At 35.9% G+C, this 12,700-nt stretch overlaps 1 protein-coding gene across 8 annotated transcripts in view; it reads left to right on the forward strand.

Moving 5' to 3' along the window:
- MYO9A (myosin IXA) overlaps positions 1-12,700 on the forward strand; it is a 279,254-nt gene that overhangs the window by 224,204 nt on the left and 42,350 nt on the right. For all 8 annotated transcript variants that reach the window (XM_017548134.2, XM_017548127.2, XM_017548128.2 and 5 more), the window contains 3 exons: positions 689-880; positions 2,468-2,515; positions 11,765-11,876. In XM_017548134.2, the coding sequence (XP_017403623.1) occupies positions 689-880; positions 2,468-2,515; positions 11,765-11,876 (352 nt within the window). The remainder of the gene's footprint in view (positions 1-688; positions 881-2,467; positions 2,516-11,764; positions 11,877-12,700) is intronic.

The following is a 12,700-nucleotide window of genomic DNA, read 5'->3' on the forward strand; positions in this document are numbered from 1 at the left end:
GCCTGTAATCCCAGCTACTTAGGAGGCTGAGGCAGGAGAATCTCTTGAACCTGGGAGGCAGAGGTTGTAGTGAGCCAAGATCGCACCATTGCACTTCACCCTGGGTGAAGAGTAAGGCTCCGTCTCAAAAAAAGAAAGAAGGAAAAAAAAAAAAAGCTTGTTTTTCTTTCTTAAAAAAAATTCCAGATCTCATTTAAATAAAAGAAATTCTATTTCATTTCCTTGCAAATAATATGATTTTACTCTGGGTGTGTCACTCTTCTTTGGAAAAATAAATTGGTTACTTAATATATCCTTAGGCAAAGATTGAAATATTCATTCTTTCAATTTTAGAGTAGAACCAGCTAAACAAGGTTCATTTCTCGGAAGGTAAGTAATTAAGAGGGATGCAAATAACTTTTATAGCTACATAAAATTAAAAAGCCACGCTTAGAGGAGAAATTCACAAGACTTCCTCAAATTATTACAGTTAGATTATTTACTAAAATTTATCATGTTTTGTTCTGCATTCATCCCATACCAGAATGGGAGTTTACAAATACTGCATTATCTTATGGGTATGCTCCTTAGAAATTGTATCAGGATCCTAATCTTTATTCTAAATACTACTCATTACAAGTGTATACAAAACTTTGTATTTTAAGAGCTTCTTTATAAAACCATACATTTTTTCTCTTATTGCTTATAGATGGATGATGGGAAAAGCATACGGTATAAAGACCTCTATGCACTATTTGAACAGATTCTGGAAAAGACGATGAGGCTTGAGCAGCGTGATTCACTGGGTGAATCTCCAGTGAGAGTTTGGGTCAACACTTTTAAAGTGTTTTTAGATGAATATATGAATGAATTCAAGACTTCAGATTGCATAGCCACGAAGGTAAATGTGGTATATTTTAATTACTAAAAGTATTTAATTATGAATTCTTTTAAGAGTTTTTGGGACATCTTGTATTTGAGAAAAACATTACAGAGAACATGTCAACTCAGTGCTACTTTAGATCCTCCACACATCATTCTATTTTATAATATATCAGACCATGTTTTCTAAACCATATTTTCTGTAATCAATATATTTTTCACTGAGTTCTGCCCTTCAGATTATATGCTTAGCTTTAACAGAGATCAGGGACAAGGGGCACTGGGTCATGCTTGTAATCCCAGCACTTTGGGAGAGTGGGCAGGTAACTTGAGATCAGGAGTTCAAGACCAGCCTGGCCAACATGGAAAAACCCCATCTCCACTAATATACAAAAATTAGCCAGTCATGGTGGTGGGCACCTGTAATTCCAGCTACTCAGGAGGCTGAAGCAGGAGAGTCACTCGAACCCAAGAAGCAGAGGTTGTAGTTAGCCAAGATCATGCCACTGCACTCAGCCTGGGTGGCAAAGCAAGACTCTGTTGTATTATCCAGTGGCCTCATTATAAGAACCTACAAATAGGGCCGGGCGCGGTGGCTCAAGCCTGTAATCCCAGCACTTTGGGAGGCCGAGGCGGGTGGATCACGAGGTCAAGAGATCGAGACCATCCTGGTCAACATGGTGAAACCCCGTCTCTACTAAAAATACAAAAAATTAGCTGGGCATGGTGGCGTGTGCCTGTAATCCCAGCTACTCAGGAGGCTGAGGCAGGAGAATTGCCTGAACCCAGGAGGCGGAGGTTGCGGTGAGCCGAGATCGCGCCATTGCACACCAACCTGGGTAACAAGAGCGAAACCCCGTCTCAAAAAAAAAAAAACAACAACAACAACAACAAAGAACCTACAAATTATATTTATTCTTGAATTAGGTTTTAAGAAATATGTGTTTTGGGAACTCTGTATAATAATAATAACCTTTTTACTTTGAGTGCCTCTTATGGCCTGAGAATTGTACTTGATGTTGGATATTTTATTTAATTCTTGCTTCAGCCTTATTAAATAACTTTTATAAAATCCATATTACAGAAGAGACATCAGGCTTAGACAAAGTTATCAATGTGTGTGTGTGTGTGTTTTTTTTTTCACTAGTACCCCAGATGAAATAAGTAGGTACCTACTCACATCAGGAATATCATCAATATTTTGTATTGATTATGTTCCATTTAGTTATTCTACCTTATGTGTATTTAGATTTGCAAACCCTCTTCAGTCCCATTTTTGACGTTGTCAGATATAAACAACTTCTGGAAAGTTCTTCAGTTCTACATCGAGGTTAAGGTCTTTATTTTATGCTGAGGAAGATTCTTAGTAGGCTTGTACTGCCTTTGTTTATAATTATGTTTAATTATAAAGTCCGGCAATTATGTTTTACCGGACTTTAAAACTTTTTTCTCACATTTGCTTATTAGCACTACACAGTTCCTCTTGGAGAATAAAGAGATGCCTGTTCTGTTACCTGTTGAGCAAGTATCTTAACATTTGCAATGAAGTAAGAAAGTATATTAGTCTTTGTCATCACAATTTCTGTATTTTTCCTGTCCCTGTCAGGTGCCAAAAACAGAAAGAAAGAAAAGAAGGAAAAAGGAAACTGATTTGGTAAGTTATAATCTGTTTTTTAAATTTAAAAAGTATGTTTTCAGATCAGTGGTCTTAGGTATGTCATACATTACTTATGTGGATGTACTTATGAAATAAGTTCATCAGGTATCCGGGCGATAATCATATTTATACCTTTGCAAAAATTGAGAATGATCAAATGTGACTGGACTTGGTATCAATGATAGCTTCCTAAAATGGCAGAAAACTGAAATTGTTTACTCATGAAAGGTAAAATATGATTTCTTTTCAGAACTGGGGGTAGGGAAGGAGCTCTTCAGCAGTTTTCTCTTCCTTCTAAAGGAAGAGATTTTACAGTTATAAATGCTTTTGATTCAAAAGACATTTCTGAAGGCATCTGAACAAATTTACTGTTCATGTTCATATAAGCACACAATATATACAGTCACACTTTTTCACACTGACAGATGTATGAAGTTCTTTGTTGAAGAGGGCTTTGTAAAAGCAAAAGACTGAAAACAACCTAAATATATAGGGAAATCATTAAATAAATTAGATACATCTATATGCTATATATCCAATATATGATGTCATCATGTATACATCATATATACAGTATATACCATATATAATACAATAGGTAACATATATACTATATATATCACATATATATTGTGTGGTTTATGATAATTTCTGCAATTACAAGGATGAATTAAGCCCTTGAGGTATACATAATCAACAAGTGAAGGCAGTAAAAGTTTTTTAAATTATTACTGTCAGGTATGATAAATATTATAGTAGGAATAGCACAAAGTGCTGTTGGATACGGAAAGAGGGAATGAAGGAAGCTTTACAGAAGAAAAAATACTTTTGCTAATTCTTGACAAGTGAGTAGGGGTTTAGACAGGCAATATCTATCTGGCCAATGGCAAAAAGAGTACGTACAAATGTGTGTGAATGAAGAACCTGGTATGTTGAGCCAATTGCTTTCATTGGCTCATGTGTTGTGTGTTTATATGGAGGTGTTTGAAACAGAAGGTAGGAGTCTGATCAAGACTCTACTTTCAAAATATTTTGAATACCTTAGCATTTCACATCACCTCCACTGCTATCACAACAGTCCAATGAACTATGAACAGTCTCATACTGGTCTACTTTCTTATACTCTTCTCCCCCAGTAGTTCTGTACATCACAGCCATAGGTACTTTTTTAAAAATAAAAATCATATCCTTTACTCAGAGCTGTTTAGTGATTTCCAGTGTTTCTCAGAATGAAACCCAAAGTTCTTATCATGCCTACAAGGCTTGACATGATCTTTAGCGTGACTGCCTCTCTAAGCTTCATTTCCTCCTACTCTCTCCCGATTCCTTCTGTTTCAGCTACGTTTGCTCCTGTCACTTCCCACTTCCCCTCCTCCTATCTTGTTTACTTTCTCCTGGAAACTTTAAACTTTAGGGCCGACAAAACCTGATTTCAACCTTGCCAATTGCACATTCTAGTTGTAGAATATTTATCGTCTACCTTACTAACATTCAGGATTATAAATCATCCCCTCCTGCTTGTAAACAAAATTCTGAAATCTTTTAGATCCTTACTTGTAGCTTTTCCACTGTTTGTGTTAGAAGTGTGATCTGACCATTTATAGATTATCTGCCTATTGCAAAGTATCTGCCTTTTCACAAGTACAGAATCTTGAAAGTAGTATACCTGACTCCTTAGCCTGGTTAGCTCCGGTTCTCCAAGAGGATTTTCTCATTGAGAAACATTGGACAACTGAAGCTCTGAGTCTCAATGTCCTCATCTATAAAGCAGGAATAATGCCACCCACCACTGACATTTTTTGTGAAATTAAATGAGATTGTATACAAAGGAAAAGGTAGGGAAGGCAGAGAACCTATTACTAACAGGTGTGTTTAGGCACTTTATACACTTTAAGCCTTAAAAGAGTAGTTATTCATGTCAACAAGGGAAAGAACAGAAAGAATAAATTTATTCAACATCTATTTTATTATAATTCAGGGACTGTAACAAGTGCAATTCATAGAAAGAAATGTCTAGAAATACACAAATGTTTATCTTGTTAGCAGTCAAATTAAAATGAAGCAATAGTCATTTTCTACTTTTTCCATCAATGAACAAAGCTCAAAATAAATTAATAACCTAGAGTTTGGAAACATAAGACAAATTTTTCAACACTACAAATGGAGGTGTAATCTGCATAACCTTGGACAGTGTACTTTAGCAGTGACATATTAAAAACCTTAAAAATGTTAAAGAAAACAAAATAAAAACTGATCCAGCAATATGGTATCTAAGAATTTGTTCAGAAGGCATATCAATCACACTTTTTCACACTGACATGCTGACATGTATGAGATTCTTTATTGAAAAAGAGTTTGTAATAGCAGAAGACTGAAAACAATGTAAATAGATAGGGAAATGATTAAATAAATTAGATATATCTATATAATAAGATATTGCTTAGCATTAAAGGAAAAAAGGACATTCACCAGTATGTTTAGTTAAGTAAAAAGTACAAGTGCTGGCCAGGCACAGTGGCTCACACTTGTAATCCCAGCACTTTGGGAAGCTCAGGTGGGCAGATCGCCTGAAGCCCAGGAATTCGAGACCAGCCTGGCCAATATTGTGAAACCCCATTTCTAATAAAAATACAAAAAAATTAGCTGGGTATGGTGGAGGGTGCATGTAATCCAGACTATTTGGGAGGCTGAGGCAGCTTGAACCGGGAGGTGGAGGTTGCAGTGAGCCAAGATCGTGTCTCTGCACTCCAGCCTGGGCGACGGAGCGAGACTAAGGCGAGAAAGATCTCAAAAGGCAGCTCCTGCCCTGCAGTTCCCCCCCGCTCCCATTCCATAGTCTGGTATTCAGATCACTAGCTTAATATTTCTTGACTTGAATATTCTTATATTTTAGGCATATTCTATAAACTTGTTGTTTCTTGGAAAGTTTTGTAAAATTATTCTGGCCATTCTTAATTTTACTCTGAAAGTGATCATCTTTGTATATAACAGTTCAGATAAGAAAATTAAAGTTACTTTTACTGAGTTAAAAAAAAAAAAAGCCTGTCTCAAAAAAAGAAAAAAAAAGTACACGGGCTAAACACTGTATAGAAAGCTACTATTTGTATATATTTTTAAAAATTTTAAAAATATTTTTATATCTGTACTCATACACAGACATATACACACATATAAAATATCTGAGAGCATACTGATAGTGATTATTTCTGGAAAGAGGAGCTAGACAGAGACAGCTAGGGTACAGAGATAGGAAAAAGACTTATTTTGCTTTGTGTACCTTTTGATCAGGGGTTTATATTATATCCATTCAGAATAAAGTAATTTTTAAATTGACATATATTTTACATATTTTAGGGGTACAAGTGAGTATTTGTTACATGCAGAGAATGTGTAATGATCAAGTCAGGATATTTGGGGAATTTATCACCTTGAGTATGTATCATTTTTGTGTGTTGGGAACATTTCAAGACCTCTCCTACCTATGGAATAAAGTAATTTTTAAAATTTTAATGAAAATTTTAAATGAAAACTTTAATATTAGAGTTTAGTAGAGGAAAATAGTGTTTGTGTGATTTATAATTTATAACTGTGAGATAAGATGTTGTTATCTGGGAATATTTGAGATACCATAGAGCAAGGCCACATTATGAAACTAGGATGGATGTTTTCAGGATATTCTGAGTGGAATTATGTTGTTACATTGTTTATAGTAGATTTATTAACACAATTTTTAATTCCTTTAGATTCTTTTTCTTTATACTACTAGGGTTTTTGTCTTTCTTAGATAAGTTATTTACATAATTATTACTTTTTTTTAACTTTTTTCCATGTCGTCCTTTTTTCATTCTCTCTCTCTCTCTCTCTCTCTCTCTCTCTCTCTCTCTCCCTCTCTCCCCCCTCTCCCTTTCTTTCCCTCTCTCCCTCCCTTCCTTCCTTTCTTCTCTCTCTCCTTTCTTTCCTTCCTTTTCTTCCTTTCCTTCCTTTCTTTCTTTCGACTAGGTCTTACTCTGTTACCCAGCCTTAAGTGCAGCGGCATGATGACAGTTAACTCCAGCCTCAACCTCTTGGGCCAAGCAGTCCTCTCATTTTAGCCTCCTGAGTGGCTGGGACCACACACATACCCATCATGCCTAGCTAAATGTTTTTTCAGTTTTTGTAGAGATGGGGGTCTCACCGTGTTGCCCAGTCTGGTCTCAGACTCCTGGGCTCAAGTGATTCCCCTGCCCCAGCCTCCCAAAGTGCTGGGATTAGAGGCATGAGCCACCACACCTGGCCTAGTACATTTATTATTTCATTTTTTTCTTACAAAAATATTTAATTATTCTTGAACTTATTTTAGTCTCAAGATCAAGTTAGGGACCAAGGCATCAAGAGTGTGCTAGGGATCACGCTCTTTTTCTTTAATAGTATATCAGTTGCCTGCCCGCTGTTGAATGATAATATTTCTTTTTCACTGGTTTAAAATACCATTTTGTTTTATTATACTTTAAGTTCTGGGTACATGTGCAGATCGTGCAGGATTGTTACATAGGCATACACGTGCCATGGTGGTTTGCTGCATCCATCCCCCTGTCACCTACATTAGGTATTTCTCCTAATGTTATCTCTCCCCAGTCCCCTCACCCCCTGCTATACCTCCCCTAATGTAGGTGGGATAGCAGCCCAACAGGTCCAGCAGGCCCTGGTGTGTGATGTTCCCCTCCCTGTGTCCGTGTGTTCTCATTGTTTAACATTCACTTATGAGTGAGAACATGTAGTTGGTTTTCTGTTCTTGTGTCAGTTTGCTGAGAATGATGGTTTCCAGCTTCATCCATGTCCCTGCAAAGGATATGAACTCATCCTTTTTTATGGCTGCATAGTATTCCATGGTGTATATGTGCCACATTTTCTTTATCCAGTCTATCATTGATGGACATTTGGGTTGGTTCCAAGTCTTTGCTATTGTAAACAGTGCTGCAATGAACATACGTGTGCATGTGTCTTTATAATAGAACGATTTATAATCCTTTGGGCATATGCCCAGTAATGGGATTGCTGAGTCAAATGGTGAATACCATTTTTATAGTACAGTTGGCCCAGCACATCCATGGGTTCAACCAACTATGAATTCAAAATATTCAGAAAAAGAAATTCCACAAAGTTCCAAAAAACAAACTTGAATTTGTTGTGCATTGAGTGAATCCAAGCAAATGAAGTGATGTATACGCATTGTATTGGGTATTATAAGTAATCTAGATATACAGTATAGTATATGGAAGGATATGCAGAAATGCCTAAATATGCAAATACTATGCTGTTTTATATAAGGGACTTGAGCATCTGGAGTTTGGTGTCTGCAGGGAGTAGCTGGAACTAATCCCTCACAGCTACTGAGAGGCAATTGTATACTCATATCTTAATGTATTTGGATTTAATTTTTTAGTTTCTCTTTTTATTCATTGATATGTTTATTCTTAACGCCAGTACCAAATCTCTTAAATTACTTTTTATTTTATCAAATACATATATACAGGTATACCCCTATATACACATGACTCTAAAACATCTTGTAGGCTATTGTTGCATATTTTCCAGCATTCCTAGAAATAATTACTATTTCCTAAACATATTCTTTTTTTTTAATGTCTTTGCTCAGTTCTATATATTCATCTCTGATACCCTCCTCTGTGACATCTTTTTTTCTATAGAACCATTTAGTTACTCCTTTCTTTGTGCTTCCACTGTGCTTTGGAATTTTTACCACCCACTATCTCTAATATATACTTTCTTTTTTTTTTTTCTTTATTTCTTTTTCCTCCATCACCTGAAGCATCTTATATATACTTTCAAAATCAGTGCTTGAGGTCTCAATTTCTTGATTCCCATCTTAGCCAGCAGGACAGAAAAAAGTACAAGAGAGCCCATTACATTAGGCATGACTTGGAAGTGTCACTCATGTTCACATTTCATTATTCAGAGCTACTTATGTGGCTATTCATAAATGCAAAAGAAGCTGGGAAGTAATTTTAGTTAGATTATCACATTCCCAGATAGACCTTGGGAAATCTGTATTTAAAGAAGAGAGAATTGGTGTTACTAGACAGTTAGCATTCTTTTCTATAACCAAGTGCTCATGCCAGTTCCTGACATATAGTAAGTGTCTATAAATGTTTAATTTAATGAGTAAATGCTGAGTGATTTGGAAGGGTTTCATGGTCCCTTCTATGCTACTGCCCAGCCTTATTTTTCACTACTCTCTACCATCTTGTCCTAGCAGCAGTAATTGTCTGACTGTCCTGGATCAGTTCTTTTTGTTTCATTTTGTTATTTCCCTTCCTTCCTTTCCCTCCCGTCCCCTTCTTTTTGTTTGACATAATTGCAACATTATAGAAAAGTTGCAAGAGAATTACAAAGAAACCTGTATGCCTTAACCCAGTTGTATTTAGATTTCACCATTTGTCCCAGTATTGTTCCTTTCTAACAAGAAATTTGTTACACTTAATTGTTATGCCTTTTAAATCTCTTTTAATCAAGAACAGTTCCTTAGCCTTTTTAGTTTTCATGACATTAGCATTGTTGAAGAACATAAGTCAGTTATTTTATAGCATGTTTTTCCATTTGAGTTTGTCTTATATTTCTTCGTGATTTGATTTAGGTTATGCATTTTTGGCAGAATTCTAAAGATGTTCCCTCCAAGGTTCTTCTAACCTGGCTATTCATTCACACATAATCTGGGTACTGCCGTGAAGGGAATTCCGCAGATGGAATTAAGATTGCTAATCAACTCACTTTAACATAACAGTTTATTTTGGATTATGCAGATGAACCCAGTATAAGAGGAAGGCAGAAGAGTCAATCAGAGAGATGAGGTAGAAGACGATGCAGGAGACATAGGTAGAAGTAGTCAGAGAAATACGAAGCATGAGAGGGACTCAGCCCTATTTTGCTGTCCCTGAAGATGGAGAAAGGAGGGTTTTGAGCAAGGAAATGTGAGTAGTCTCTAGAGCCTGAGAATAACTAGCAGCTAATAGTCAGCAAGGAAATAGGACCTCAGTCCAGCAACCACGTGGAACTGAATTCTACCAACAATCTGAATGAGATTGAAAGCAGATTGTTCCACAGAGCATCCAGAAGGGCACACACCCCTGTCAATATCTGATTTTCACCTGGTGAGACTACAAGTCTCTGACTCTGAGAAGTGTCAGATTTCTAGCTCAGTGAACTGTGAGATAATAAATGATAACTGTTGTTTTAAGCCACTGAATTTATGGTAATTTGTGGCAGCAGCAATAGAAAACTAATACAGTAGCTATACACAGAAATCTATTTCACAACTGGCTAACATTCCTTACTGGACTGTTAGGTCTCTTCTAGTCTTCTACAATTACAAACAGTGACACAATGAACTGTATATATTTGTGTGTGTGATGGATTCCTAGAATTGAAATTATTGGGTCATAGGGTGAATGCATTTGTTATTTTGATAAATACTGCTTTATTTCCCTGTAATAGAGGTAGTTTCATTTTGTAGTTTGTATCTCTACACAGTTTTAATTTGCTTTTCTCATACTTTCAGTGAGATTGAATGTATTTTCTTATGCTTAAGTACCATTTGCTTTTTTTATGTTTTTGTTCATTACCCATTTTGCTTTTGGCTTTGATCTTTTCCTTCTCAATTAGTAGCAACTCTGTATATTAGAGAGATTACCCTTTGTCTTTGATATAATTTGAGAATATGTTTTCCCTGTTTGTCAGTTGTCTTTTCACTTGGCTTATTATGTTTTTTTGTCATGTGTCAGACTTCTATGAAATTAAACTTATAAATATATATTTTTTTCATAGCTTCTGAATTTTGAGTCATAGTTAGACTTTCCCCACTTCACGGTTATACAGGAATTCTCAGTGTTTTCTTCTAATAATTTAGTGTTCACATTTTTTACATTTAAATTCCAATCTTTATGGATTCGTCCTGGTGTGCAGTGTGAGTTATAAATCTAATTTTGCCTCTTATCAGTGGTTACCAACATCATTTATTTTTAAAGTCAATTTTTACTTACTCACTTTGAGATGTCACCCTTTTTACAGTCTAAATTTCCCATTATGCTTGGATCTTTTTTTATACTGTTTCGTTAGTTGATCTAAATAGTCATGAGTCATTCCAACTATTTGATTGTCTTAATTCGAGGAGAAAAAGATCTATTAGTAATTCTATATTCCTTCATTTTCCACTTTTATATCTATATTAAGCTAGATTTTCTTAATATATTTCAAACTAAACTACATGTTAGAACAGATTGAGTACAGAAGTAGATGTGAGAATCCAGGTGTCTTTTATTAATCCAGACATTAAAGAAATTTACAAAAATGGAAAACAATACCCCTTAGCTACTATTTTTTTTTTTTTTGCTTTAAAGGTATAGTTTTTAATTAAAATGTTATGTTCATGTATAATATGTTTATTGTCAATTTTAAATAAATTAATGAATATATACTTTAAATTTTTTTCGGTTTTCTTGTTAGCATAGTAATATCAACAAGTATAATTCATGTAAACAAAAGTTCTCTGAGGTCATCAGTAATTTTCAACTGTAAAAGTTGCCTGAGATTACAAAAAATATATATTTTAGCCAGGTACAGTGGTTCGTGCCTATAATCTCAGGACTTTGGGAGTTGGAGGCAGGCTGATAACTTGAGATCAGGAGTTCAAGATCAGCCCAGCCAACATAGTAAAACCCCATCTCTAATTTAAAAATATATATATATATATATATATATAAATTATTCAGGCACAGTGGCAGGAGCCTGTAACCCCACTATTTGGGAGGCAAAAGCAGGAGAATCAGCTGAACCTGGGAGGCGGAGGCTGCAGTGAGATGATACCGCGCCACTGCACTCCAGCCTAGGCGACAGAGTAAGACTATGTCTCAAGAAAAAAAATAAAAATAAAAAAAATAAAGAAAACATACTTTAACAACTGCTGCTTTTAATGTAACATTAGAGTCATATAAGACACCTGTTATATGTCTGTTGCATTGCTTTCTGTTTTTCATATAATTTGGTCATGTTTATCTAGATTGTTAGCTTTTGGAAAGCAGGAAAAATATATTTTATTTTTACGTTATTTCTCAACAGATCATAATTGTCCCCCTGGAATTAGTGCCTCATGAAGACTTAGCAAGGGATTGAAGGATTCCCCAGTGGCTCACCATGTTAGGGCAGCGTTTACTGTGTTGGCTTTAATATAAATAGCTGAATTTTTTCATTCAGGTTGAAGAACACAATGGTCACATCTTTAAGGCCACCCAATATAGCATCCCTACATACTGTGAATACTGTTCTTCTTTGATATGGATAATGGACCGAGCCTCTGTTTGCAAATGTAAGTATGAGAGCTCTTTGAGGAATATTTTTAACTACTGACATTTCTATTTCCTTGAGTTTTCTTATATCTCCTTTAACATAAAAGAGTTATTTACATGACCTAAATTTTTAGCCTCATCTCTTGCTATACTCTCTTCACCTATTGTTTGTATCTCAACCAGATATTTTGATGTTATTTGGTCACTGAGAGCCTGGTACATGTAATTCACTCTGTCTAAAATGATCTTGTCCCAGATTTTAGTGTGACCTCACATTTCAGTTACTTCATGCCTACACTCACATCTCACCTTCTCAGAGAGCTGTTTTCTACCTCCAGTTTAAATGCCACCTTGTCCCCAAATTCTCTGCTCTCTTTTTGTGTGTGTGTGTGTTTGTTTTTTTGAGATGGAGTCTTGCTCTGTCGCCTAGGCTGGAGTGCAGTGGTGTGATATCATCTCACTGCAACCTCCACTTCCCGAGTTCAAGTGATTGTCCCACCTCAGCCTCCCGAGTAGCTAGGATTACAGGCTCTCGCCACCATGCCTGGCTAATTTTTGTATTTTTAGTAGAGACAGGGTTTTGCCATGTTGGCCAGGCTGGTCTTGAACTCCTGACCTCAGGTGATCTGCCCACCTTGGCCTCCCAAAGTGCTGGGATTATAAGCATGAGCTACTGCATCCAGCACCCCCCGCCCCAAATTCTTTATTCTTTTACTGAGACTTAATAGTCTTTAAAGAACTTATTACCACCCAAAATTAAGTATTTATTTTCAGTCTATGCCTCTAAAATATATGCTCTATTGTCAGGAAGTTTATTTTTCTTTCTTTCTTTTTTTTTTTTTTT

Source organism: Cebus imitator, unplaced genomic scaffold, assembly GCF_001604975.1.
Source record: "Cebus imitator isolate Cc_AM_T3 unplaced genomic scaffold, Cebus_imitator-1.0 Scaffold203, whole genome shotgun sequence".
NCBI lineage: Eukaryota > Metazoa > Chordata > Mammalia > Primates > Cebidae > Cebus > Cebus imitator.